The sequence below is a fragment of the Podospora bellae-mahoneyi genome, chromosome 6 (assembly GCF_035222275.1).
Source record: "Podospora bellae-mahoneyi strain CBS 112042 chromosome 6, whole genome shotgun sequence".
Lineage (NCBI taxonomy): Eukaryota > Fungi > Ascomycota > Sordariomycetes > Sordariales > Podosporaceae > Podospora > Podospora bellae-mahoneyi.
In genome coordinates this window covers 594,582-621,456 of record NC_085885.1, presented here as the reverse complement: position 1 = coordinate 621,456, position 26,875 = coordinate 594,582, and the positions used below count along the sequence as shown (strand labels likewise).

General features: G+C 52.6%; 10 protein-coding genes and 1 non-coding gene across 11 annotated transcripts; 6 read left to right on the top strand and 5 right to left on the bottom strand.

The window, feature by feature from the left end:
* Window positions 1–29: 29 nt before the first annotated feature.
* On the top strand, window positions 30–1,655 carry ALG2 (Alpha-1,3-mannosyltransferase-like protein; the record flags this gene model as incomplete). Its single annotated transcript, XM_062880904.1, has 2 exons — window positions 30–347; window positions 412–1,655. The coding sequence occupies exons 1-2, from the start codon at window positions 137–139 to the stop codon at window positions 1,653–1,655; spliced, it is 1,455 nt and encodes a 484-aa protein (XP_062729136.1). The 5' UTR covers window positions 30–136.
* Window positions 1,656–1,757: 102 nt separating this feature from the next.
* QC761_604520 (uncharacterized protein) lies at window positions 1,758–4,006 on the bottom strand. Its single transcript, XM_062880903.1, has 3 exons — window positions 3,292–4,006; window positions 3,065–3,229; window positions 1,758–3,012 (listed from the first exon to the last, which is right to left on the bottom strand). Exons 1-3 carry the CDS (start codon window positions 3,395–3,397, stop codon window positions 1,853–1,855), a joined length of 1,431 nt encoding a protein of 476 aa, XP_062729135.1. The 5' UTR covers window positions 3,398–4,006; the 3' UTR covers window positions 1,758–1,852.
* Window positions 4,007–4,411: 405 nt separating this feature from the next.
* QC761_604510 (uncharacterized protein) lies at window positions 4,412–5,092 on the bottom strand (the record flags this gene model as incomplete). Its single annotated transcript, XM_062880902.1, has 1 exon — window positions 4,412–5,092. The coding sequence occupies one exon, from the start codon at window positions 5,090–5,092 to the stop codon at window positions 4,412–4,414; it is 681 nt and encodes a 226-aa protein (XP_062729134.1).
* A 2,179-nt stretch (window positions 5,093–7,271) lies between these two features.
* QC761_604507 (uncharacterized protein) lies at window positions 7,272–7,709 on the top strand (the record flags this gene model as incomplete). The annotated part of the gene is made up of 1 exon (XM_062880901.1): window positions 7,272–7,709. The coding sequence occupies one exon, from the start codon at window positions 7,272–7,274 to the stop codon at window positions 7,707–7,709; it is 438 nt and encodes a 145-aa protein (XP_062729133.1).
* A 288-nt stretch (window positions 7,710–7,997) lies between these two features.
* On the bottom strand, window positions 7,998–18,443 carry CYS3_2 (cystathionine gamma-lyase cys3). Its single transcript, XM_062880898.1, has 5 exons — window positions 16,615–18,443; window positions 15,195–16,327; window positions 14,318–14,462; window positions 11,381–14,251; window positions 7,998–11,201 (listed from the first exon to the last, which is right to left on the bottom strand). The coding sequence occupies exons 2-4, from the start codon at window positions 15,478–15,480 to the stop codon at window positions 13,855–13,857; spliced, it is 828 nt and encodes a 275-aa protein (XP_062729130.1). The 5' UTR covers window positions 15,481–16,327; window positions 16,615–18,443; the 3' UTR covers window positions 7,998–11,201; window positions 11,381–13,854.
* On the top strand, window positions 8,534–10,055 carry QC761_604505 (uncharacterized protein). Its single transcript, XM_062880900.1, has 2 exons — window positions 8,534–9,076; window positions 9,136–10,055. The coding sequence occupies exons 1-2, from the start codon at window positions 8,866–8,868 to the stop codon at window positions 9,966–9,968; spliced, it is 1,044 nt and encodes a 347-aa protein (XP_062729132.1). The 5' UTR covers window positions 8,534–8,865; the 3' UTR covers window positions 9,969–10,055.
* Window positions 10,361–10,431, bottom strand: QC761_0089060. The gene has a single exon. It is a non-coding gene; the product is annotated as a tRNA-Glu (tRNA).
* On the top strand, window positions 12,510–13,190 carry QC761_604500 (uncharacterized protein; the record flags this gene model as incomplete). The annotated part of the gene is made up of 1 exon (XM_062880899.1): window positions 12,510–13,190. The coding sequence occupies one exon, from the start codon at window positions 12,510–12,512 to the stop codon at window positions 13,188–13,190; it is 681 nt and encodes a 226-aa protein (XP_062729131.1).
* On the top strand, window positions 17,212–18,636 carry CHL4 (chromosome loss-related protein; the record flags this gene model as incomplete). The annotated part of the gene is made up of 1 exon (XM_062880897.1): window positions 17,212–18,636. One exon carries the CDS (start codon window positions 17,212–17,214, stop codon window positions 18,634–18,636), a length of 1,425 nt encoding a protein of 474 aa, XP_062729129.1.
* A 79-nt stretch (window positions 18,637–18,715) lies between these two features.
* Window positions 18,716–20,602, bottom strand: QC761_604470 (uncharacterized protein). Its single transcript, XM_062880896.1, has 2 exons — window positions 20,138–20,602; window positions 18,716–20,075 (listed from the first exon to the last, which is right to left on the bottom strand). Exons 1-2 carry the CDS (start codon window positions 20,312–20,314, stop codon window positions 18,798–18,800), a joined length of 1,455 nt encoding a protein of 484 aa, XP_062729128.1. The 5' UTR covers window positions 20,315–20,602; the 3' UTR covers window positions 18,716–18,797.
* Window positions 20,601–24,511, top strand: RNR1 (ribonucleotide-diphosphate reductase subunit rnr1). The gene is given in 5 exon segments (XM_062880895.1): window positions 20,601–21,085; window positions 21,140–21,297; window positions 21,357–23,856; window positions 23,919–24,249; window positions 24,262–24,511. 4 exon segments carry the CDS (start codon window positions 21,067–21,069, stop codon window positions 23,960–23,962), a joined length of 2,721 nt encoding a protein of 906 aa, XP_062729127.1. The 5' UTR covers window positions 20,601–21,066; the 3' UTR covers window positions 23,963–24,249; window positions 24,262–24,511.
* The last annotated feature ends 2,364 nt before the right edge of the window (window positions 24,512–26,875 follow it).

The window sequence follows — 26,875 nt, the reverse complement described above, 5'->3', positions numbered from 1 at the left end:
TTTGCCTGCCGGGAGGACCTGGGTAAGTTGGCTGGCTGTGCGACGTCAGCGGGACTCGCTGGTTCATTAAGACAGCCTTGTCGCAACTTTTGTTGTCGCAAAAGAGAGTTGTCAACGGCAAGACTAGCAGGCGGCTATGGCGAAGGGAACGAAAGATGAAACAAGGGATGGGAAAGTGGGAGAGAAAAAGCAGAAAACGATTGTCTTTCTACATCCAGACCTCGGGATAGGCGGCGCCGAGAGGTTGGTTGTCGATGCGGCGGTTGGGCTGCAGAAGAGAGGGTGCAAGGTGGTGATTTTTACTAGCCATTGCGATCCAGGGCATTGTTTTGATGAGGCTAGGGATGGTTCGTTCCTCTTACGTCTATCTACCGGACTGAGATGATGCTAATAACGGTTATGTGTAAACAGGAACCCTCGACGTCCGCGTAAGAGGCAACACCGTCATCCCCCCTTCCATCCTCGGCCGCTTCTCCATCCTCTGCGCCATCCTCCGCCAGGTCCACCTCATCTTGTCTATTACTCTCTTCACCTCGGAACTCTCCAAGATAAACCCTTCGGGCTTCTTCATCGACCAGCTCTCCGCCTGCGTACCCCTCCTCTCCCTCTTGCGGCCACAGACACCGATATTCTTCTACTGCCACTTCCCCGATTTGCTCCTCGTCCAAAACCGAAACTCGTCGCTGTTCAAGAGACTGTATCGGATCCCGTTTGATGCGTTGGAGCAATGGTCCATGGGCTTTGCGACCTCGACGGCGGTCAACTCGAATTTCACAAAGTCGGTCGTTGCGAAGACTTGGCCGGGTTATCCAGCCGATCAGCTTAAAATAGTCTACCCCTGCATCAACACCTCCCTCCCCTCCTCCTCCTCCCCCGACGAAGAAACCCAACCGATTAAATGGGGGCAGTCGGAGAAGTCGATCATTTTGAGTATCAACCGCTTCGAACGCAAGAAAAACATCGCCCTTGCCATCCAAGCGTTCGCCCTCCTCCCCGCTCCCGCCCGACAGAAATCAAAGCTTGTCATTGCCGGGGGTTATGACGCGAGGGTACACGAGAACGTCTCTTACCATGCTGATCTAGTCAGCCTGTGCGAGACTCTGGGGTTGAAGTCTGCCACTGTCAAAACGGTGGTCAGCGCGCTGAACTCGAGCATAGAGGATGTGGATGTCTTGTTTCTGCTGTCGGTGCCGAATGCGCTGAAGGAGATTCTGTTAAAGAGTGCAAAGTTGCTGGTTTATACGCCGAGGGAGGAGCACTTTGGGATTGTGCCGCTGGAGGCTATGCTGAGGGGGGTGCCGGTTTTGGCGGCGGATAGCGGGGGGCCGTTGGAGACTGTTGTTGAGGGGAGGACAGGGTGGTTGAGGGCTGGGGAGCCCGAGTTGTGGAGGGAGGTTATGGGGCGCGTTGTTGAGCGGATGGGGGAGGGGGAGCTGAGGGAGATGGGGGAGGAGGGGAAGAAAAGGGTGAGGGAGAATTTTGCGGAGACGGAAATGGCGAGGCAGTTGGAGGGTGTGTTCGAGGAGATGGAGGGGGCGGATGCAAAAGGGGCGGGGGCTTTGGGATTGGTGTTGGTGGTGATGGCGGGAATTACGGGGGCGATAGGGGTGGGGGTTGGGTTGTGGTTGGTTAGGACACCAGCGGTGAAGTTGTGAATAATAAATGGAGGGATGTACGATAGGGGGAGATGTGTATCAACTTCAGGCCATATGCGGCAACAAAGAGTACCCGTCTATTTGACTCTAATTAAGGACCGTGTTCTACCTAAAGGCCCAGTTTGCTTTGTTATCCTAACCTCTTCCCTGTTTTGCTTCTCCCCAGTATCATCATCATCCCCCCCGTCTGCAAACCCTTACTTATAGTTGGGGTGGCTAACCAACTTCTTAAACTTGTTCACCACCCTCTCGATCCCATCACACCCCATCTTCAGCACGTCCATCTTGGGCCCGTACGAAAACCGCACAAAATGATGACACGGGCTGTCAAACAAATCCCTCCTCCTCGCCGGGTTCAAGTCAAAGAAGATCCCCGGAACAACAATCACCTTCTCCTCGAGACACGCCTGGAAAAAGTTCAGCCCGTCCGAGATCGGGCCGGGCAGCCCCTCGAGGTTCAGCCAGATGTAGAACGTGGAATCAGGCACGTGGCGGATAGTAAATCCCATCCCGCGGAGGCGCTCGACGACATAGTCACGCTTCTCCTTGAAGTGTTGCTGAAGAGCCTGCATCTCCTTCTTGACGAGAGACGGCTCGAGCATGGGGATGGCGGCCTCCTGGAAGGGGACGTTGGTGCCGCCGTCGAGGTAGGAACCGCAGGAGCCGATGGCTTTGATGAATTCCTTTGGGCCGAGGATCCAAGCGACACGCCAGCCTGGGAGGCGGAACCGCTTGGTCAGGCCGTCGATGATGAGCACGTCGTCTTCGTCGACGTCGATTACGTTCTCGGCGGCGGAGATGGAGGTTCCGTCGCAGTTGGAAGTGTAGTTGTACCCAGAGTAGAACTCGTCGCTGACGAGGGTGGCGCGTTCACGGCAAATGTCTTGGATTTCGGCGAGCTCCGGGTTGGCGACGACGAGGCCGGTTGGATTGCGGGGGTTGGAGGTGATGATGACGGAGGTGCCGCGGGCGATCTCCTCGGCGATCTTGTCGGGGTGGATGTGGTAGCCGTCTTCCTCGGACAAGGGAACGGGAATGGCGGCGAAGTTCTTGAAGAGGGAGAGCATTTCGTTGTAGGCGGTGTAGTCGGGGATGAAGAAGCCGACGTAGGCGTTGTTCAGAACGGCGGCAATCCGAATGAGACCAGCACGGCCGCCGGGGACGATGGCGACGTTCTCCCAGGTGTATTGGCTGGTTTTGCCCTGGCGGTGCATCGCGTTGTAGAGGTTGGCTACGGCTTCACGGAGAGGCTTGATTCCGGCAGTTGGGCCGTATTCACGGCTGCCTAGGCTGATGTCAATGGTCTTGGGCCGGGGGAAGCAGCCTTCAATGTCATCTTCCACTTCAGGGGCACCCTCTGTTGGGTTTATTAGTGACGCTTCAAGAAGAACATCAAGGGGGTTACATACGGCCTAGGTTTGCCCATTTGTCAGGCTCATCGAGGAAGCCATGCTCGGCTGCTCGCTCGGTACACCAAACAACACCGGTAGAAGCCCTGGTGGCATCCAGACCGGCATGAGGAAGATGGCCCTCATGAGCAGCACGAAACTGCCTGTGGACCTTGGAACTGGCCTCTACGGACTGCATCAGTAACTGTCGCCAAGACTTGGGGGCAAGACAAATGGTGTTTGCATACCGTTGATACCAGGCTCGGTATTGGAGAAACGGCGGGCAGGTCTAGGAACGCCCGTGTTCCTATTGATAGAGAACTTTCGGTTCCCAAAACCTAAAGGGTTAGACATGATGGTGTTGTCGTTCTTGTCTACGACCCAGGGGATAGTGGGTTTTGAGAAGTGTGGTGTAGCAAGTCCCCAGAAGGAAAAGAGCGGAAGTTTTTCTATTATATGGCGCCCCGCATGTGTCCAGCTGAGCTCAGCTGAACTACCCAACTGATTGCGTTGGTAACTAGGATAGATAGTTTACCCAGCGGTGAAATGAACAATCAGACGGAAACTTTTGCACAAACGACAATCGGCGTGGTAGCTCAAGCCTCGAAGAGGGAGCACCAACGGGGCGGCAAGTGTGGCAATGTCAAACGACTACAGCGAAGACATTGTTTCACCGCCAGATTTTGCCAGTTAAAACACACGACATATATCTCAAGGCCCCTCGTGGCACGAAACGAGGTTGAGGAACGTGCTTCACCGCAACATGCTTGGTCTACAAGCACAGCTCATGCAGCTTGTCGGAGAGCGTGTCGATTTGAGTGGCCAGGGCGATCCGAGCCGCTGCGCCCCTCGCACATCATATACATATTCCCCTTAACCTATTGTTCCTATCGTTGTATAAGCTGTCGATCATGCTGTGACACCGGAGAGCCAGTAAGAGAGGCATTTCACAAACGTCGATCAAGAGAGTTACGGGGTCCGAGTATGAGTTAATTATTATGGAATTCTAGAATGTTTCAGTGAGCACAACTTACAACGCTCAGTCATCGAAATGTCTGTAATTCTCCCGGGCTTGTAGAGAAACAGCTGACCAAGAGTTGACGTGGACGAACACAAAGTCAAAAGTGTGGATCATCAACATCGAAGCTCTCATCAACCCCACCATCAAGGCTGGGAGTGGGTCGATCAAGCGGGGTCCAAAACCAAGCATCAGCACGGGTCACATGGTTGCTGGTCCCTGCCAAGATTTTGACATGCTCTTCATTACCCAAGCCCAGCTTCTCTCCAACATACACAAACATCAAAGGACAAGGTTTACAAACTCTTTACGATTCTGCATTCGGAACTATTCTTCTCTCCCATCTATGCTCAAGACTCCACAACCTGCCAATCCCCCTGGATATCTCCGTTGTCATTTAACCAAGCCGTGCAACTCTCTTCCTCGTTCGTAGTGTTGCCATCACAATCTCTCAAGGTTCCGCTGGTGCAAATGTACACGGGCGTGAAGCCAGCCGTCCCGCTCACTCCAGCAGGAACCAACAGCGGGTAAGTGATCTCCTGCGTCTCAGTCGTGGCGAATTCGAACCCGACCGAAGCCGACACAATTCCAAGCGGGTCACCGACAGACACAGAGAAAGTCGTGCGGACTTCAACTGAGCGAGAATGCCTCACCTCAATGGTCCGGTCTTCGTTCGAGGGGGCGATGGTGCTACCAACAAGTTCCGTCTCAAAAGTCTTGTAGTAAGGCTGTCCACTCGGGGTATAGGAGTCTTGCTCATACCCTTCGCAGCGGCGGTTCATCTTCTTGGCCCGGGCAGCAAGGGATTCGGGGGGGTATCCGACCTCCTTGGGAGGGATGATGGTGCCGTTTTTGAACTGCAAGTACAGCCCACCGTTACCCGAGCTTCGAGCAGAGATCCCGAAGGGGAGTGAAGAATCGCGCCGGGTGTGGCCGCCAATCATGATGTTCCTCTTCTTGTCATAGGGGATTCCGAGAGGGTTGCACTCGTCGAAGCCGCAGCAGTACTGGACCATGAAGGTCTCCTCCATCTCAATGGGAGCGCGGTCACAGCCGGGATCATTGCGCCATTTCTTGAGATTGCCGCAGCCGACGCTGGCTAGGGAGGCAGGAGAGCGGATGAGAATTGCGCCGGGGCCGTCATCACCACAAGGAGCGTCGACATAGTTGCCAAAGACCTCGTAGAGAAGGTTGCCGCCTGAGCCTTCGTTGAAGCCTTGACCTCCAAAGACGACATCGGTGTCATAGATGACACATTCGGGGACTGCATTCAGGAGGTCAGCTTTCCGGTCTTCAGAGGGAAGGACATGAGAAGCACAACTTACCACGCGACTCTCCCGAAATGACTGAGGATGGGCAGTCGGAGCAATCCTCGTCTTTGCACCAGTTGATAACCTGTGCCGAGGCAACGCCCAAGGCGGCGGAGAGAAGGACGGCGTTCTTCATGATGGGATAGGGGCTCTGAATGTTCAGAAGGCTTGAGATGGATGGAAGTGTGATGGTCTGGAGATGGAAATGGTCCTGGTGAAAGTGAAGATCTCTTGATCTTTATACCAACTTTACGGCGAGCTGCTCTCTCCTTTTGTCCATCTCCTCTTCTTACACTTTGATGTTCTCCTCGACTATCATCTTCGGGTGACGCGGATTTCGATGCCGAAAACTCCAATCTTTTGATGCTGATGACATCACAAAGTTCCTGGCCAGTCATTGTTGTGACCGACAAGTATCTTCGAGTATCCTAACATGTCCGTCTCGGACGAAGACATTGGCGGTTCTTGAGACATCGTGGCTCAATGGAGGAGGACGCACAAGTGTATGGGTTCATTCTAGGGAATGAACTTGTTGATCCTCAACTTTTGAGGATCTACAGATCGGTGATGCAAGGTCAGTGGCCCTTGAATCGTCGAGGCTACAGTGTGTCCACGTCCTCTTTTGCCCATCCTGCAGGCAGATATGGTGTTGGCGGCTGAAGCTGCGGCGTATAAGGCTTGGTATACGAGAGCCAAGAGTTGTTCTCTTTACCAATAGAGCTTGTTGGGACTTAACAACAAGTCTGATGGCATGCTGAACCGGTTTTTTTCGACATATCAGCCCATATTCCCTATGCTAGGCATAACCAGATGCAGGAACGGTCAACTTAGAGTCAAAGGGAAGAAGTTTGTCCAAGGCTTCAACTTAGGCTGGCGGATTTACCAGCTGAAAAATCAACACTGTAGATCCCAACACTTACTCCTTACTATTGGTCCCAACAACCATCCTCCTCCTGCTCAGCAAATCCCCCAGATGTCAATCAATGACTTATCACCTCCCCATAACCTGCCACCCACAAGACTGGTTACGCCTAACTGACACTCGCCTAGCAAATTCTCCGATCGATCATCGGAAAGATTCACCGCTGCAGGTTTGCCAACTGAATCTTTCCAGGTTCGGGCACTCTGGTAGTCATTCAGCCCACGCATTAGTTTTCTGCAACAGTGAACCAACAGCCGTTGAGCCTCCATGCGCCGGTGCAACGGCGACGGTCAACCAACAGGCAAACGTGCCGTAGTGCCGTTCTTTCCGGGAAGCTGTTTTGCCTCAGTGGCGCAGTCCAGCTACAGCCTTACTTCTGTTGTAATCCCTTCTCGACACTCGTGGCGGATATGCAGGCGCTTTACTAGAACCAGCCAGCGGTGTAAAAGCTTTGAATACCACGACGATCAAAACTTGATTTTCCCAGCAATAAATAGAGGAATCGTCGGTAGGAGGATTCAACCCCGCACTCGAGGAGGCTCCTTTGGGTTCATTGTCAGGGGTACAGTGGGTTGTTTTTGGAGGACACAAGATCTTTGTTTGCGGGGAGGTGGGAGGGGGGTGAAGAAGGGGGTGAAGAAGGTGAGAGTGACGTGAGTTGTTGATGTAGAGGTTTGATTGACGAGGTAGAGGGAAGTATCACCGGGAAATTTGACTGTAGATGTTGTAAAGTTGCGGACGAGGCTTGTGACCGGGTTGGGAGTTGTGATTGAGAAGGGAGGGAAATCATGGCCGGAAAGCCTTGGTGTGATACCTAGACTCTGGGTCTCAACAATCAAAGAGAGATGGCCGAAACGGAACTATAAGACTATCGACCGCCTCTCTCCCTCATCAAAGATTCGGACCTTGTCATTATACTCCCTCCAGACCATCTATCCCCTTCACCTACAGTCATCATAACTTCAACAAACAACAAAAATGAAACCCATCACCCTCCTCCCCGTCCTCCTCCCCCTCACCCACGCCACCCCTTCCTTCCCCCCTCCAGCAAGCCCCAACCCCAGCTGGCACTCCCTCACGACCCGCCAAGCAACCGAAATCCCCCCCAACTCCCTCTACCTGATCGAGTGGTGGCCCGACGGCTGCGGCAACGGCAACGGGCAGTCACTCTCCGGAGGGGAAACCACCCTCGCCGCCTGCGTCAACGTCAACTCCCTCTGGGACGAGGCGCCCCCCGACAACGCCGCCGTCCGGTTTCTCTTCCCGGAAGACGACCCGCGCACGTTCAAGTGGAGACTTTTTGTAACGCAGGACTGCTCTGAGCAGATTGAGCTTGGGGAGGGGAACAGCGGGATCTGCATCAATGTTCCTAATGTGCAGAAGGTTGGGGCTGTGATTGTTTTTACGGAGGGGTAGAGGAGGGAATTGGGAGGAGATGTTTGGGTTGGTGTAGGGGGTTGGGATTGGAATGTCACTGTTTTGAATATTGGGGGGTTAAATTTAACGTGACGGGTCTGGAAGAAGTGTTGTGTAAATGAGATTGAACTATTGTCCTAAACATTTACCTATCGCGGGAGAGTTGAAAATAAGTTCAAGTGGAAAGAAAGTAAGGTATCTCTGAGCTGGCCTGAATAACTCCATAGCAAACACAGAAACATTCAACCCGACCCATCAGCACAAACTCCCCTATCCCTCCCATATTTTCACCAGCTTTCTCCCTCAGCCTTATGCACCCTTCCCGCCCGTCCCGTTCACGCATATAAAATCTCCGAGTAAAGCTAGCGAACAGGCACCTGAATTCAGAGAGGCTACCTCCCCTTTTGGCAGCTGATGAACCTCAATCGTCGATGCGATATGTTCGTTGCTCGTGGCTCACCGAGATACCAGCAACACTATACTCACGCCGCAAAAACATACGGCAACACACCGTCATAGACATCGCCTCTTGTCTTACATCCAGGGTTGGGTTCCCTAGCTGATTCGTCCACTCGGATCTCAAACCTTGGCTTCCCGGTTACACAGCTACAACGTCGCAACGGCCCAAACGGACATAACATTCACGTCTGTCTCAGTGATGCCCGCCAAGCTTGGGTGGTCGGCAGTGCTCGAGGTTGAGAATGTTTGGGTCTGCACTGTCTGTTGGTGCTTTGATTCCCAGCAATATACATAAAGGTCAAAGCCGTTGAAAATCTTGGCTTGGCTGACGTCGTTTCGAGCAGAAGGATTCCTAGGCCATCATCACTGCTCACTTTCAACCACACCAACATTCGCCGTGTTACTCGATCAGAAGAAGAACACAAACCGAATGATTCGACAGTAGGCAATGACCCTAAAGAGAAGGTTGCACTTTTCCCTCAACTGTGACCTCCACAGACGGTGAACCCTGCCACTCTGTTTGTAACAAGCTTGTCAAACCTTTGGTCGAATGATGCATTGCCGCTCGCACTGCCTGAATATCGACTTGGCTGACGACTGAGAGCCCTGTGTGCCTTTGTCGAAGTTTGACTGAGGCTCTGTTGAGGATAAAAGAGCCCTCCATCCAGCTGGGTCCATCCCAGGGTAGCTTATCAACATGCACCTCAAATCAGGAGACGCTGCAGTGAAGATGCATTCTTTCTCCAAAGCAACGGCACTAGCCGCCGCCAGTCTCGTGACGCTTGCATCTGCCCAAACCCGTCTTGAGATCGCAGAACAGGCTCTCCAAAACCCAAACGCGACTCGAAACATCACCTTCAACCCGTACCCCGATGTCATTCCGCTTGCTGATCTCGAATGGACATGGCGTAGGTTTACGACGTTGTCTCCATTAAAGTGGTATACTAACAAGCGTTGCTCGTAACAGGGGTCAACATAAGTGACAGCCTGACCGACCCATTCAACAACAGGTCCGATGACTTCACCGTCCGCACCTCGTACGACTTGACATGGGGAGGTGCTCCTCGAAACAGCACTCTTGCGGAAGCCCTTCCCGAACTGGGAAATAATTCATTCTGCACCGTTCAGTTCCTGCTGACAGACCGTGGCTGGCCAGCCAACATCACCAACCTCTGGACTGACAAAGATACGGATGACACTTCCTGTGTTCCGATTTTAGGCCCGGACTGTGTCAACTCCATCATCAGAAGCACAGGCTTGAACAACGGTGGACCTTGCCAGAACCCTGGTGGGACCTGGACAGATGCACCAGAGTGTGCTTCATCTCTCGGGTACATGGCCGATTCAAGACTGCTACCTGGTCGAATGTTTGTGGATCTCAGCAAGGCAAGATCCGGGTCAATGTTTTTCTCCCTGCAGAGCGAGGAGTACTCTGATCTCGACAACAAGACCATATACGGGAACTATCACAATGCCATCCACATGATGCTTGTCAACGCACCGGTGCAGTTGGTAAGATCTCTCAACGGCGGCTTTCCCACTGATGCCCCGAAGAGACTCCTGTGCATGAGAGTCAACACCTCGCAAAGGGAAGTTGTCGATGACGAGGACGGCAATGATGGCGGTAATGGTGGAGATGGTGGTGATGGCGGTGATGGAGGAAATGACAATGAAGAAGGAAACGAAGGTGGTAATGGAGGTGGTGGTGATGGAGGGAATTCTGCTGGCCGAGATGCCGCCAACTGGTGGATTATGACTGGGGCTTTGTTGATCACCGTTGTAATTGGGGCTGCTTTGTAAAAGCAAGAGAGATGATGTATGTTCTGTGTTTAGTCTCGAGCATTCGATGAAACTGAGTCTCTGTGCAATACACTTTACCACTCTCTGCTTCGCTGTTGGTGCTGCTGCTGGATCGTGAGACTTGTTGAAACCATGAGCGAACTCGCGCGCGGCATGATCCGATTGGCCGCAATGATCATATGCATAAAATGTGGTCTGAAAGCTTCGCGAGATGCCTGTGGAATACTTAGGTATTGCTGAATTGAAGACACAATTGTAAGTAAGAAGAGGGCTTGTTTTTTTGGGGAAGTAATGAGTTGAATCTCAAAAGCAAAGACCTTCTGGAGGGATATAAAAAAGATAAAATAGAAAAATCACAAAAGCAAACGCTGAAAGCCAAATGCGCTGTGTGGTGAGTGGTTAGGAATCGAACCTAAGTCCTTCGCTCGAAAAGCAGAATGTAATCCCGCTATACTACGCACGCCACGAATGTGGGCGCCCGGAATTCAAATCAAATAGTGTGGCCTGGTCTTGTGTTCGGTCTTGGTTCGTTTTGAGTGTGGTGATGAAAGTGGCGTTACTCAACCAGACTTGTGTGAACCTAAAACTGGTGGATGTCAACCCTTGAATATCAAGAACAGCTGCCGATACCATCGGGTAGAGTCACTGGATTATCCCTTTCTGAGCGCCTTGCCGTCGGATATTTCGAATGACGAAACTCATGCAGACTTGTCGACATCTGCTACTATATCATCGGAACGTTGCGACCGATGGGGCCGCGTGAAGGAGCCGTTACATTCCGTGTCGGTCCCCAACAGACAAGAACCAAGCAACGGGTCAGACTGAGGGGCATTCGGGCATATTGAACTCGCATCATGCCGAACGTATTCAATAGTGACTGTAAATTGTCTCGTGGGGGCTTCAGACCGGTCGAAGGATATGTATGTGTGGGCTGAACGTGGCCAATTGAATACAGAGGGTCGGCTCGGTGTGCTAGGATCGGTTCGCGTAGTCGCGTTGGTGGGAAGACGTTTGTTTGAGTTGAGCCTGAAACCTTGAGGGGAAGTATACCGTCTCTGTAGTTTCTTGAATAGGGTACTGTAAACGGCGATGGCTTTTCTTCGAGATTCTCGCCAACAAGATCAAAGACACAAGGTGAGTGACTGGCCAGAGGCCTAACGTTCCGTGGGTCAAAGTGAAGAGCCGAGGCTTGTTACTCCAGGTATCCAACACCACGAGTTAGACTATCACCCCCTGTGATGAGCACAGGTCAGCAAAGCGTGCGTGGGGGATGTCGTGAGCAGTTCCGCGGAGCAGATCACTGCACTCTGCAATGGCAATGTTCCCGTCTGACACGGGATACCTTCGAGACACTGGTACATCCAACTCGAAAGGCTGGACATGTGTAACAAGACGAAAGAAGGGTCGCTTACCCCCACGTTGATCCTTCGTCTGCAGGCAAGCTGAAGTGCTTCTGCAAACTTTTCCTAGCCACAGGACTCGCCGGTGGTCTGGCCAAGGGGAGAGTGAGGGAGGCCGGGTGCTTGTCCCGCTCTCTTCCTGTTTTCTTTTACCCCATAGCGAAGCTAGACCCTGATCTTGTTGCCCAACATGCTGCTGTGGTTGGTTCAGAGCTGTGGGGAAGTCATGTCGGGGTTGATTCGTGCTGCGAGGCTGCCACACCACGTTCTCGATCACGCGTCGCAAGCCGCCAGCGAAGTCTCGTCTCGGTCAATCAAGAAGATAAAAGAAAGAGGAAGGTTTCAGCGGTCACCTAACCGGTCAAGACTTTCAGGAAGGAGCCTGTCAGAGTGGGAAGTGCATTTCGGGAAGCGACGATGCCCACTGGATTTCCAGAGACACCTGGTTACCGTCGGAAGCGGGAAGGAGCAAAGAATCCAGGCCCATTAAAAGAAGACCTGGAGTCATCCAGCTAGCATATTGCGTGATCAAGTCCCTGTGCGAACCATGAGCACCACCGATGACAACCAGCAGCAGGGACAACCACGCATATCGCTCCAATTTAGCAGTGTAACCTGCCTTAGCTGCGGGTCACACACCTGTAAATACCGCCATCAGGATATATTGTGAGAGTTTTAAATGGGCTTTCTGAAAAAATCAACCAACACTGTTGATGTCGCCATTTTTGTTAGACTCACGGGTTCAAAGGGTCTTTCTTGGCAAACATTTAGAGATAGTGCACAGACCACATCCAAGGTGAACAGCTAGCCTCACCTCAGCTACACCGTAGGTAAAATTGGGGACTGTTCTAGACGTTTCCAGTCTCCATCAAGCATCATGATTCAGTGAAAACACCAGCACATACAAGAATATCTCCATCGACAAACCTCACCTGTACGGTAAATCATCCGAAGCCATTCCCAAACCTTAAAACGCCCCAAGCATCAAAAGAGAACCAAGCAACACATCTGCAACGGGACATCCTGTCAGATCGATCACAATCATCACATCATTCTTCCCTTCTCACAACCCTCCTCATTCTCACTCCCCTTCTCACCTATCCGAGAAGAGAGTGAGCTGCCCACTCACCCCAACCCACTGATGCGTCTCCGCCCCCAACTCTTCGCCCAACTACTACTACCCAGAAGAGCACATTCCCATCGGACACTCTTGCCATCTTCTTCATCAACGGCCTCAACTCAGCTACCCCACCATCACAACCACCTACTGCACCACCACCACCACCGCAGAACAATGTCCAGCACCACCACCACTAGCCCCGCCCCATCCGCAACAAGCACGCCACCCAACCCCGGGCGCTCACCATCATTCCATCAACCTTCAACAACACCAGCCGCATCTGCTGCCACACCCACAGCAGCAGCCGTTAGACCCGCCTATGTGCAAGAACAAGAAGAAACCCCATCAACAACAACAATAACAACAACAGCAACCACTACCCATCAGGACGAGGACCCCACCGCAAATGTCGCAAGCCCAAAACAACAACCACTTCCCGCCCTCCCCGCCCCCGGCACCGAGGAGACCGAAACCCCAGGCAAAACAACCACCGTCGTCGTAAACGGGGCCCCCATCTCCCTCGACGCCCTCGGACCAATGGTCGTCAACAGGGACGGCACCCTGGCCCGCATCGCCAACTGGCAGGAGATGTCCTCGTTCGAGAGGGAAAACACGCTTCGGGTCCTGGGAAAGAGGAACCAGTTGCGTTTGGCCACTCTACGTGGTGGTGATGAAAACAACACAGCAGAAAAGAAAGAGTAGTAGAATAGTGTTCAACAATCAATGTGATCATGATATTTTGTTATGACTTTTGTATATTTATATTCCTCTTGTCGCTATATATGCGCTACCCGACCATCCCATTCATCAACTTCGTAAAAGTATTCATATAACTCTTGTATCCATGTGAAATACAAGACATCATACGACCACCAGTGTTCTGTAACTGCCTTGTGGTACAAAGTGATGATGAGATCTGTAGCTTGCAAGCTTCGTAAAAACACCAAAAGCAAACAGTACTAAACAAAATCACCCCTCCGTTCTTTTCCCTCCAGCCTTTCAGCTGAAATCCCACCCACTCCCTACTCTTCCCCACCCCCCAAATAATTGCCTTATTCCCTTCCCGCTTTCCCTTAAAGCTCCAGAACACCGGAAACCCAAGGTAAATGGACCAGGTATAATGAAAAAAGCAAGTCGTAAAATCAGACAAGACCAAAACAAGAAACAAAAACAAAAAAAGACCGAATAAGTCGAGATGAAACGCCTTCGATGATTTGAATGATGATGATGATGATATGGTATATCCGCAGCAAAAAGGGCCTCTCCAATCCCCCACCGTTAAACCCCTCGCTGATGAAATGACTCGAAACCGGAAGAGCCCAGATAAGAAAACCAGATTATGATATTCTTGTCACCAAAGAATACCTCAATCCTTCCTCTTGGCGGGCGACTTGTCCGAGTCGTCAACGGCGGTGGCGGAGCTGGCAGCGCTGATGCTGTCCTTGATACCCGAAGACGACGATCCTTTCTTGGCTTCCCTGGCCGCAAACTCCTTGAAGAACTTCTCGAGAATGTCCTGCTTGTCGCCGTGTTTCTCCGTCACGAGCGACTTGAGCCACTTGTTCTCCGTCTCGAGGGCAGAGATGCGTCCCTCCAGCATGGTAACCTTCTCCGTCATCTCCTTGGCCGATTTTTCGAGGGCCTGCTCCCTCTGCTTCTTCTTGATGCGGAAGCGTGCGCTGGCGGCCGTGTTGCGTCTCCTCTTGTCCTCCTCAGCGGCCATGCGCGACGCGTCTTCGAAGCTCAGGATGCGGTTCGGGGGACTAAGCTGTTCAGTGGCCTTGCGCTTCTCGCCCCCGATAACGGGAGCTGCTACAGTGTGAACATACCCTGGCTGGTGCTGCTGGGGGACTGGCGGGGCATAGGAGGATTGGGGGGTGGGCTGGATGGGCTGCAGGTTGCCTAGGTTGTCTGGGAAGGCCGGGACCGTGGGCGAGGTGTAGTTGCTGCCAAAATCACCGAAGCTGTAGTCGCCTGGAGACATGGTGCCATGGTCAGCGAGTGAAAAACAATATCGATACAAGGCGTAGCCAATTGCACAAGTACAAGACAAAAGAACAGGCTAGAGTGACGGACAGCGCCGCCGACGGGAAGGGCGGAGATCCAGGGATATTGAGCCAAACGGCGGAGCGGTCCCAAACGGGCCACTGATGCCCCAGTGTCGATGGTGCAATCCCCCAAAAGTCACGAGAAATGGCATCATCGCGAGCATCGACGATCATTTGTCAGCCCCATATAGGCAGGCCCAAGCATCGCCCAGGGACTTCGTGCTTCCCAACCGCATGCACCTCGAAGCCGGTCCATGGTGCAGCCTTCCAATCACAAGCCGCCCGCAAACATGGGGGCACACTCGCCATGAGCGAGAGAGTGGGGTGCGAAGCACTTGCTCGATCTGCGGTAAGACGAACCGCTCTCTGTGGCCCTGTCACCGCCCCGAGACTGCAGCCTTTTCCATCTTCCCGTGCTTTCCGGTTGCGACATAGCCAGGTGATGTATTCAGCACTTGCTGAGCGGGTTGGCTGTTGAAGGGGTCTTGTAGAAGGCAGGAGGAAACTGAAACAACCAGGCAAAACAACTCAAAGTCCCCCACCACCAAATACCGTAGCACCATGACCAACCCCTGCTAATATCAAGGTTGAAACCAACAAAGAAGCATATAAAAGTGAAAGAAAAAAACCAAAATTGACGGAGTAAAGCCACACTAACCTGGGATGGAAAAATCAGAAAAGCCAAAGTCACCCATGATAGAGTCGGCCGACGTCAACTCCTCGGTTGGTGATGTTTGTAATGTGTCGGGCTTGACAGGTGGCGCTTGGTAGTCGGTGTTCTGGCCAGTCTCAAAGTCGAAGAACTGAGTGTTGGTAAAGAGCGCAAGGTCCTTGGCGAGGTCTTCATCCGTGATGAGCGTCTCCTCTACCACGCCGCCATCTTGGTTCAATTCACGGAGATATTGGGTCACATTGACACCTCTCCGCGCGCTGGAGTAGGCCATGGCGATGTTTAATTCCTCTCTCTTGTCAAACGTCGAATAAAAGCTCCAGCACGCGCGCTCGCGGGGGTGATTGCCTGAGGGGCGTTTAAGAGTCTTTGGTCGTCGAGTGGAATTGGTGATTGCGAAATCCGTTCCTTTGAGATTTAGACAATTGCGAATATGTCGGCAGGTGGGCGGTGGGCGGGAGACAAAGGGTCGGTCGAGGGGAGGTGAATGAGGCGGGGCGTCCTTTGGTGGCCGGAGAACAAATCGGCACTCGCTTCGGCTTCAGTTCCTAAAAGGAAGCGAGCGTTGTACGGGCGAGTAAGCGTCTTTGGCTGAAACAAAGAGCTAGACGGGTCGGTGGATGTAGGGCAGTGAGAGCTAGCTGGGAGACGGGGCCCTCTGCTGGAGATGATGGCCTCAAGTTGGCAGCCAGTGTGTTGCTGAAGTGGAAGAGTAATGGAGACTGGACATGAGAACAGTTCAAGAAATCGGCGCCCGGGCCAGTGGGAAGACAGTCGGAAGACAGCGCTCAACGTGGATTTGGTGGGATAACCCTGGTGCGCTTCCCGCTATACCCACGGTCCGATGGTCGCTATTAGTCAGAGGCACATTGACTCCCACGCTCTCGGTAGCCGAGACCCAAATTGCCCGAGTGCCCCTCTCTTCAGACGGACAGGACTCCAATCACTGCTAAGAACCACGCGCTTGCAGACAATTTTTTGCATTTCCATCACGAACCTGCGTTAGCAATTCCGCTCCTACGAAACCTTCAGTCTCTTCAGTCTCAGGGCCTTCTTTGTGCCATTGACCCTATCACGACAGGTACAGGAACGTGTTTTCCCGCCCTTTCTTTGTCTGTTGCCTGAGTCGACGGTTAATCATTCATCATCAATGACCGTGCCAAGAGCACAATGCCTGTTGATCTCCATCCATTTCCACTTGAAGAGAAGGGGCAGAATCGGAGCAGGCCGGGGCTCATCTTTAAACGGTTGTCCAGCCTGGTGGGGACAGTTTGCCACGCTCTCACTCGGCAATCGAGCCCTGGATCTCAGCAGATGCTGACAAAAGCTCACAACTGAATATTTCAGAGGGAAACGATCCGGAATTCCAGGAAGGGTAAAACGCACGTGAAGGAGGGTTCCCACTTACTTGGCTCCCACCTGTCTCCGCGCGCTCCGATACTCGGCACCCCGATACGTGGCTCGGCAACGTCAGCGGCTCGATATAGACGCTTGCCCCTTCCTATCGTCTAAAATCTTTTAATGGTAGCTGTTCTTTTGGTCGGATTTTTTTTTCAGAATACACTGTGTACTACCGTTCATCTAGAACCATCAAAAGAAGAGGAAACGCTGATGAGACATGTCAAAATCCAAGATATTGAGGCGTGCGGGGTGCGTGGGCGCTGTGCCGTTGTGATTTGCGGGGTGAAGCTCACCTAGGTAAGAGCACGGGCCACACACTGCGGTCCAGACCACCATGTGACGCGAGAACGCGCTCCAACTGCCAACACGTTCTGCAAAACGGCGTGGGGGCTCTGGACCAGCTCAGCTCTGTAAATCAATTCCGGGTTTCTCGGCCTGCACCCCCCCGAAGCTCGCCGGAAACACGGTGCGAGCGGATCCATTGTTGACGTTCGCCGGAACGGACCCTCTCCGGAACACCCCGGCTACGGCAACCCATTCTGTTTGCTTTCACGGAGCTCCATTTGTTTCTTAATCTCCAGCATCATCATTCATAAGCCCGAAGATGTCCCGAATATCAGTCCCTACCACAGCGCCTCTGCCCTCCTCTCTACGCGTCAACCCTTCCAGCACAACAGTCACCAAAATTCTTAGCCGGCTCTCACGCGCTTCTCTCATCTCTGTTGCCTTGGACTGGCTAGACGAGGACAACCTATCTCTAGCCACCCCCTACCTCCGTCCAGACCAGGACGACGATGAAGAAGAAGATGACGGCGACTTCTACCCCCCTGCCTCATCCCCGGAGGAGCTCCGGGAAGAGTACCTCTCCCTCCAGAATCGTAAAGGCTCCAAAAGAGATGTCCTAGACAGAATCACCACAGGCGACTGGCGCCACGGGGTATCGCTCTACCAGCTCGCCATCGCAGACCTGCAATACCTCTACGACCACCCAACCTCCCAGAAATGGTCAGCCTATAACATAGTCCCGCTGAAAGCACCAACAGAGGACGACGACGGCGAGGTGCAGCCGCTGGAAGCCGACAAAACATCACTAACCATACCAAGGTTTCACCCTTCGTTGTTTCTCAAATCGCTCCAGGCTCAAATCCTGCCTGATATCAAAGCACACTACAACCTCGACCGTCACAAGACGCTTCCCTTACTGATACTGAGGATCTTTGTCATTGACTCCCCCTACAACACCCCTTTGTCCCTATCCTCCAATGGCAACATGGACACTGGCTCCAAGACGATACTCATCGCTTTCCCGGATGGCTCACCAAACATTTTTATTTCTAAACCCACCTCTACCGGCCCGGCAGGGGCGTCAGAATCGAAATCCCTTAGGGCACTGCTGGTGGAGGGGATACCAAAGGCGCTGTCACTGCCGAGGCAGAGGGTCACGCTGCAGAGTACTTCTTTGACGACAAGAAATCTGGAGGGGTTGCTCGATCGAAGGGGCGCGACGAGAGGCAATGCGGCAGGTGGTGGGTGGAGTATCTATGCGGATGAGAAGGTCAAAGAGTCCCCGTTGAGTACTGTTTTGCCTAGCCCACCGTTGAGCCATGCAGCAGAGGAGGAAGAACAAGGGAATGGTGATAAGAAGAGGAGGGAGAGACCGACGGTGGAAGAGAGGGTGAATAAACGGGCCAAGCTGGTCGCGCAAGCTCGGTTTGGGGATACGGCACGGGTAGGAGATGGGAAGGGGGTGGAGAGGGTGGATTTGGTTATGGAGGATCCTTTCGAGATTGGGGGTGATGATGCTGATAGGATGGATATTGAAGGGGAGGATGACGGGGAGGAAGCATTCAGGCCGAATGTGAGGTTGACGTTTCATGGCAGCCATGTCTTTGCGGGAATACGACAGTTGGTTGAATGCGGGGTCATAGATGGGGAAAAGATGCCGGGGTGGATGACGGGTGAGGAGGGTGTCACCATAGGGGCTGTGAGAAATGGCAGGATAAGAGGGCATAAGGGCTCTGGACTGTAGTGTTTTGAATATTCTGTTGTATACTATGAGTGAGCATTTGTATGGAGTTTGGGTGTATGGTAGCCGGCGGGTGTCAGCACAGAAAATAATACCCCTGGAATTCTGGAGAAACAATGAAATCTTTCTACGCTTTCTATCGGCTTGTAGCTGTCATAATCAACTCAAAAAGGACCAAACACCTTGGCAGTGTTCTCCCATGCAGCTTCACACACCTCTTCCACACCCACCCCCTTGATCCCAGCCACAATCCTCGCAATCCGCTCAATGGTGCACGGCTCATTCCTCCCCTTGACCATCGCCCCCTCCTCCCACTTCTCCTTCTTGACAACCTTGAACCGATCAGGCACTTCGCTTTCCTTCTTCTGATTCTTCTTCCCCTGCGGCTGCTGTTGCTGCTTAGGCTTCTTGGGTTGTCGCTGTCTCTTCTTCTCCCCTTCCCCGCCAGCCTTGCCCCCCTCTACACCACTCTCCAACTCAGCAGCCTTCTTCTCCAGCTCCTCCTGCGCTTTTCTTTCTGCCTCGATCTTTTCCTGCTTTTGCCTCTCCTCCTCCTCTAGCCTCTTCTTCTCCTCCTGCTCCTTTCTTCTAGCTTCCTCAAACTGAACCAGATACTTCCACCCCTCATGCGTAGGCCTAACCTCACACCACGGACCATCCGTCTCAAGCATCATTTTGCTCAGGTCGATTTGCTTGACCACCTTGCAGTTCTCGACGGTCTTGAAACTGCACCCGTTGATGCCAACGTACAATCCCAGATCCATCAGCTCTTTTGCCTCTTCTATTGTTCCAGTAAATGAGTGGACTACACCACCCTTTTGCAGCTTTTCAAGCCTAGGGCCAAACGCATCTTTGAGCAGACGAACAAAGTCCCCGTGTGCGGCGCGGGAGTGGAGAAAGAGCGGTAACTGAGGGGAGAGCGACGCCGCGAGTCTGAGCTGGGCGGCGAAGGAGTGGAGTTGTACTTCCTTTGAGCAGTAGTGGAGTCTGTCGTAGTCGAGGCCGAACTCGCCAAAGGCTATGAGGCTGTTTTTCGGAGCGGTAGTGATCAGCTCTTTGAGGTCGGAGATGATGACTTCTGAGCGGGCGTGGTCGACGCCTTCGCCATCGAGGATGGGTTTTGTTGGGTCGGGTCCGCAGGCGGGGGTGTGCTGGTCGGCGGATTCGTCCTCGGATTGGGACTCGTCGTGGTGTTTGTGGTGGGAAGGGGAGAAGATGGAGGAGGAGCAGGGGTGGATTCCGGCTGTGGTGAAGACCACGTTCGGGAATTTGGAGGCTATTTTGAGGGCGTCACGGGAGGATTTGAAGGAGGAGCCGGTTACGAGGAGCTTGGTGCAGCCTACTTCTTTGGCTCTGTCGATGACACCCTGGAGGTCATCGGGGTGTCTTGATTTGCCATGGTAACGGCCGCGGAAGATGGGATCAGCGAGGTTGATGCCAATCTGATGAGGCGGAAATGGTTTATTAGTGGCTAGTCAATGAGATTAAATGATAAACTACCCACATCGATGTATCGCGGCTGGTATGTTGTGAGAGAGGCACCATTGGCCTCGGTTGAGTTGGACTCGGCCATTTTTGATCTGAGTGCAGGTGTTGCTGAGAAGTGATGTGCTGTTGCTCCGCTCGAGAGCAGAGCTCTTGTGAATATCCGTGTTGTTGATGAAAAACTCTTCAGTATCATACTCTCTCCAAGACTTATATCTCGAGAATCGATTTGACTCCGAGCTGGTCCTCAAGAGTCAGGCATGTCCTCATACGTCGTCCTCACTGTGAGAAGAGGTTGAGTGAGCCTTGGCGGCCGTTTGAATGTTGACAGGGGTCACGCTGGCTAGTCCTAAAACGAGATGGACCCTTGGAAACGTGGCTTACTTAAGCCAATCGATGAGACTGGGGTTTGAATGTTTTTGGGCTTCAATGCCATCAAGAAGAACAAGCAGGTTCAACGCAGGGAAACACACGGAAAATAATATACCGATACTGAGATTAATAATGAGGCTTGTCACCTGCCGAAATCTACATGCAGGGAGCCCTGAAATCCCGATCTCCCCAGGCAGCGAGACCTCGATGGTGGGGCAGATCGGATGGCCCCTGCGTCTGTTTAATGGGCAGCGGGGCACAGCGACGCGCCGGGCACCAAAATTCTGGTGTCCAACGCGTCCGACGCGATCCACATCCCGCCTCTCCTCTTAAAAGAAGATCGCGCAAAAGCAGCAAAGGCCCTTCCCTTCTCTCTTTTTGCATCCTCCACCCCCAACCGCCAAACCCACGAATAACTCCAAGGACTGTCTGGCACCAGCCTTGTTTTCTTTTTCGACAAAGCATCTTTGCCAGCAGCCGTGATTTATTGAGGGACTAGCTATACGGCACCCTCACTTTTGCCATTCTCTATACCCACCAAATTTGGCCGCCTTTGTTCTCTACACAACCGACGCCATGTACGTCAAGAAGCGTGGTATGTCAACCCTCGAACTCCTACTAAGCCATTGGTGATGCTGATTTCAAGCAGATGGGCGCCAGGAGCGCGTTCAGTTCGACAAGATCACAGCCCGTGTTTCAAGGCTTTGCTATGGGCTTGACATGGACCATGTTGATCCTGTTGCCATCACTCAGAAAGTCATTTCCGGGGTGTACGGAGGCGTTACAACAGCTCAGCTCGACGATTTGGTAAGCTAATCTCACCTTGACCTTATCTTAACACTCGACCCTAACAACTCTTTTCCCAGGCCGCCGAGACTGCCGCTTACATGACCGTCACCCACCCCGACTATGCCATTCTCGCCGCCCGTATCGCGGTTTCCAACCTTCACAAGCAGACCAAGAAGCAATGGTCGTCAGTCGTCAGCGATTTGTACCACTACGTCAACCCAAAGAATGGCCGCCCTTCGCCCATGATTGCCAAGGAGACATACGAGTGCGTCATGAGGCACAAGGACGACCTTGACTCAGCCATTGTCTACGACCGTGACTTCAACTACCAATACTTCGGCTTCAAGACACTGGAGCGCTCATACCTTCTCAAGCTCAACGGCAAGATTGTTGAGCGGCCACAGCACATGATCATGCGTGTGGCTGTCGGCATCTGGGGAGATGACATTGAGCGTGTCATTGAGACCTATACCTACATGTCCAGCAAGTTCTTCACGCACGCCTCGCCAACTCTCTTCAATGCCGGTACCCCCCAGGCTCAACTATCGTCATGCTTCTTGGTCGACATGAAGGATGACAGCATTGACGGCATTTACGATACCCTCAAGACTTGCGCTATGATCTCCAAGATGGCTGGTGGTATTGGTCTCAACATCCACCGCATTCGTGCCACTGGTTCGTACATTGCCGGCACCAACGGCACCTCCAACGGCATTGTCCCCATGCTTCGCGTCTTCAACAACACCGCTCGCTACGTCGATCAAGGTGGCAACAAGCGCCCCGGCGCCTTCGCTATCTACCTCGAGCCTTGGCACGCCGATGTGTTTGAGTTCCTCGACCTCCGCAAGAACCACGGTAAGGAGGAAATTCGCGCTCGCGATCTCTTCCTTGCCTTGTGGATCCCTGACCTGTTCATGAAGCGTGTTGAAAAGAACGGAGAGTGGACCCTCATGTGCCCCAACGAGTGCCCCGGCCTTGCCGACTGCTACGGCGAGGAGTTTGAGGCTCTGTATGAGAAGTACGAGAAGGAGGGCCGTGGCCGCAAGACGATCAAGGCCCAGAAGTTGTGGTATGCCATCCTCGAGGCCCAAACCGAGACTGGCAACCCCTTCATGCTGTACAAGGACGCTTGCAATCGCAAGAGCAACCAACAGAACCTTGGTGTGATTCGCAGCTCCAACCTGTGCACTGAGATTGTTGAGTACTCGGCCCCCGATGAGGTTGCCGTCTGCAATCTTGCCTCGCTCGCCCTTCCTCAGTTCGTTGACTATAACGAAGCCAAGTTCGACTTCAAGAAGCTCCACGAGGTCACCCAGATCGTCGTCCGCAACCTCAACAAGATCATCGATGTCAACCACTACCCCGTCAAGGAGGCTTACAACAGCAACATGCGCCACAGACCCATTGGTCTTGGCGTTCAGGGTCTTGCTGATGCTTTCCTCGCTCTACGCATGCCTTTCGAGTCAGCTGAGGCTCGCGAGTTGAACAAGCAGATCTTTGAGACCATCTACCACGCTGCTTTGACCATGTCGTGCCAGCTTGCCAAGGAGCAGGGCACCTACTCCACCTACGAGGGCTCTCCCGTCTCCAAGGGCATCCTTCAGTATGACATGTGGAATGTGAAGCCCAGCGACCTGTGGGACTGGGATGAGCTCAAGGCCGAGATCAAGAAGAGCGGCGTCCGCAACTCGCTGTTGGTTGCCCCCATGCCGACGGCCTCCACCTCCCAGATTCTGGGCAACAACGAGTGCTTCGAGCCCTATACTTCCAACATCTACCAGCGCCGTGTGCTTGCCGGCGAGTTCCAAGTCGTCAACCCCTGGCTTCTAAAGGACCTCGTCGATATGGGTCTCTGGTCTGACAACATGAAGAACCGCATCATTGCGGAGGGTGGCTCCATCCAAAACATTCCCAACATCCCGGCCGACATCAAGGCCTTGTACAAGACCGTCTGGGAAATCTCTCAGCGTACCATCGTCCAGATGGCTGCCGACCGTGGAGCCTTCATCGATCAGTCCCAGTCGCTCAACATCCACATGCGTGATCCCACCATGGGCAAGATCACCAGCATGCACTTCACTGGCTGGAAGTTGGGTCTCAAAACTGGCATGTACTACCTCCGTACCCAGGCTGCTGCGCAGCCCATCCAGTTCACCGTCGATCAGGAGGCCCTCCTGGTGCAGGATAGTGCCGTTGCCAAGACATCATCCGGGCTTAAGAAGCGCGCTCCTCCCGGCAGCTACATGTCGTCCCCTAGCGCGGTCCCCCGGCCCATGGCCTTTGTGAAGGATACCCCCAGTGGTCTCAGCAACGGCGCTCCCACCACTCCTCCTCCTATCAAGACCCCCACCGCTGGTGAGGTCAAGTCACGTCCTCTGGCATCGCCAGCGAAGCCTCCTCCGTTCAAGGCGGACGTTCCGGAAGGTGACAGCCCCAAGGCTCTCCCCACCGAGCCGGCTGAGAAGCCCAAGGAGGAGTCGCTCGACGCTCCGGCTGCCGAGATCAAAGAGGCGGAGGACAATGACGACGAAAGCAAGGAGCGTGAGGTGGACATTTATTCCGAGGCAGTGCTTGCTTGTAAGTTGAATTCTCTCCGTCATCTCCGAGCTTGACAACAGATGCTAACCGTGACGTTACAGGCAGCATTGAAAACCCCGAGGCCTGTGTGATGTGCAGCGGTTAATCTTTTTCTCCTTTTCTTTTCTTCTCAGCGAGGTTTAGATTATATGTGTATACATGAGCGAGAGTAAAGCAAGCATGGCGGGAATGCTGTGTGACGACGGACAGAGTAGATGAATTGCACAGAAACGGGAGGTTGGGGGGCATACATGGACCGGTCATATGAGGGATGAAGGATTGTAATATTTGGGAGCTTTTTTCCCTGGTTTTTTTTTTTTTTTTTGTATGATGTCTTTTTGTTGTACCTGGTTTACACAAAGGATAGTAAAGAGTGCGGGGCAAAATGTTGTTGTGTGTGTGTGTGTGTGTGTGTGTGTGTGTGTGTGTGTGTGTGCGGTTGGCTTCGCCCGTCCTGTTATTTGCTTTTTTCTTTATTTATTGCATGGGATAACGGAGCATTGCACACACCATCTATACCCAGGCACAACACAACAAATATTACACTACACTTACAGCGCTGAGGGAACAATCAAAAGGAGAGAGGGGTTTTGATAGCAGTACGGAGTATGCCTGGACAAATGTAATGGGTGCTGCATCATCACTTTTTCTTGCATTGCTTCATGATTGACGAATGCCCCTTTTTACGCGCCGTTGACATCCGCATCATCATATTTGGGTTTCCGAGTTCCGGGTTACACTTTGTTCACGGGTAGGTGATTAACAAAACTTGGGGGATTTCATCGAATCTGTCTTATTGGACGGGTTGAGCAGCCAGTCCAATTATATCTCTCTTTTTCTTCGTGTCATTATCGGCAGAGTCTTCCGCTTTGCCACTCATTTCAGGCTGGATGAATCAAAATCTGTGAACACAATGGGTGTGTGAGGGTTGTAGCCGCCCGGAGGACCGACACTCTTCTGTACTAGTGCTACGGTCTAAACACGAGGAGATTACTCTAGGAGTTGTGGTCGCTTGGGATGAAATTTGTGTCTCAACAGTGGTGGTGGTGGTGGTACAGAAGGGGCAAATTACGAATGAGGGAGCCAAAAGGTGGTGGTGGTGGTGGATGATGGTGGGTATGAATATATGCATTGCTGCTGCTGCACAGATTGATATGCTGTGGTTGTTGCAGCTCACCGGGTCGGTCAACAGTCGGTCAATGTCTAACCTGACCTGACCTGAGTTTGACCTTTTGGCTCACCTGATGAAGAAGCTGCGACACTGCAGCGCATGCATACATACATCGTGACAGAGGGAAAGATCATCACCGCAGCAACACCCCGCAAATGTTCATCGCGGGGGTTCTAATCGTCCTTTCAGTCGGATCCCATCACCAAAGACACAAATCAGGTGACAAGAACGTGATATCTCCCTTCTAACCTCACCGTTCTCTAGTATCAGCATAGCTTATTGACCGCCACACTCGGTCTCCATCCAGGAGAAGCACTTATATCAATCTGCCAGCACTCCATGCCAGCAGTAGTAGCGGCGCATCAAAACCAAATTCACCCCATGATCGTGCAAAATAATCGTGAAGCTAACTCCTTATCGGGGATACCCCCCCCCCCCAAAACCGAGCCCGGCCTAGGGATCACGACGTAGTCTCCTGTTGGTCACGGGCCTAGCCGCATCAAGTAAAAGATCCTACTAACATCGAAAAACGGTCAAAAAACACCAAAATCAACCGCATTTTCATGCAGAACCATCTGACGACTATTTCAAACCACCTCCCACCGCAGCAGTCAATCACCTACAACCACCCACAACCACCACTGCTCCACTCGACCCGGCCTGCGCAGTGGACAAAGGCTTCAAGACCAGTGGCCATTGAATTGGCTGTTGAATTGGCTGGTGGTTTGAACTGGGTGGTGTGGATGGTGGTGCCGTCTGAGTTGCAACCTCGCCCATGCAAAACCGCCTGCACATTTCAACACTTTCTTCAGCCGCAATGCATACGAAAGCATTGCTTACAGTAAATTACCAGGCTTTTTGCCTTCATTTTGCACCTATTTTGCTTCGATTTGACCAGGTTTTGGTCTTGCAATGTGTGTGGTTGTGTATGTGAGTTGCCAGCTGTGTTTTTTGATGTTTTTTTGACCAAAATGCTAAAATAGGTTAGGCCGGTGACCCACAGGAGACTACGCCGTGATCCCTAGCCGGGCTCCCTCCTACCACCTTTTAACACTATACTAGCGTACCTAGCTATCATGCAGGTGCAGAAAGAAAAAAAAAAAGACTGCAGGTCCAAAAGTAGGGTCATCACCTTATCCATACACTAGCTCCGTCTGTGCTACTAGTCTATCATCTCATCTCCTTCAGGCACAGATAGGCGTTGCGCATTCAGGTACAGCACACCACACCCGGGCGAGATCTGTGCAAGAAAGGGAAATTGCAACCTGCGGGTGGGTGTGATCCAAAATGCAAAAGAATTTGTCTAGAACAGATGGGAGCATGGAAGAGGACTGACTGGTTGGGCAAACCTCACTCCTTAATATAAAAATGGCTCTCGCGTTGTGGTTCAATGTGTCCCAGGTTGGAAATGAAAAGAGATGTTGGACAGTGTATACATGTCAAACCTACCACGTGTGTCTGTCTGTTCCTCAGCTTCTTGCTTGATTGTGAGATGAGACGTAACCCTTTTCTTCCCCAGCTTGTTTCTCTCTCTGCCGTGTGTGTGTCGCCCAACCAGGTCTGAGAGGAGTAGGCATGTCTCAGCTTCGGCACTGCGTTGACAACAATGGTGCCTGGGAGAGAGAGGGCGAGGGAGAGGCTTTCCTTTCCCAACCTTCACTCTCTCCTTCATCCTGTTGTCCTGATCATGACGCTGCGGAAAACCGGCAACTGGTGATAATCCTGATTACCTCATTCCCACCCCATCCAAGACCACGGAAAGGAGTGAAACAAGATGTCAAAGTGGTAAACGAATGGAACATGCACCAAGAATCGTTCCCTTGCCAAGATTTTTTTTGGGCGTCTTGG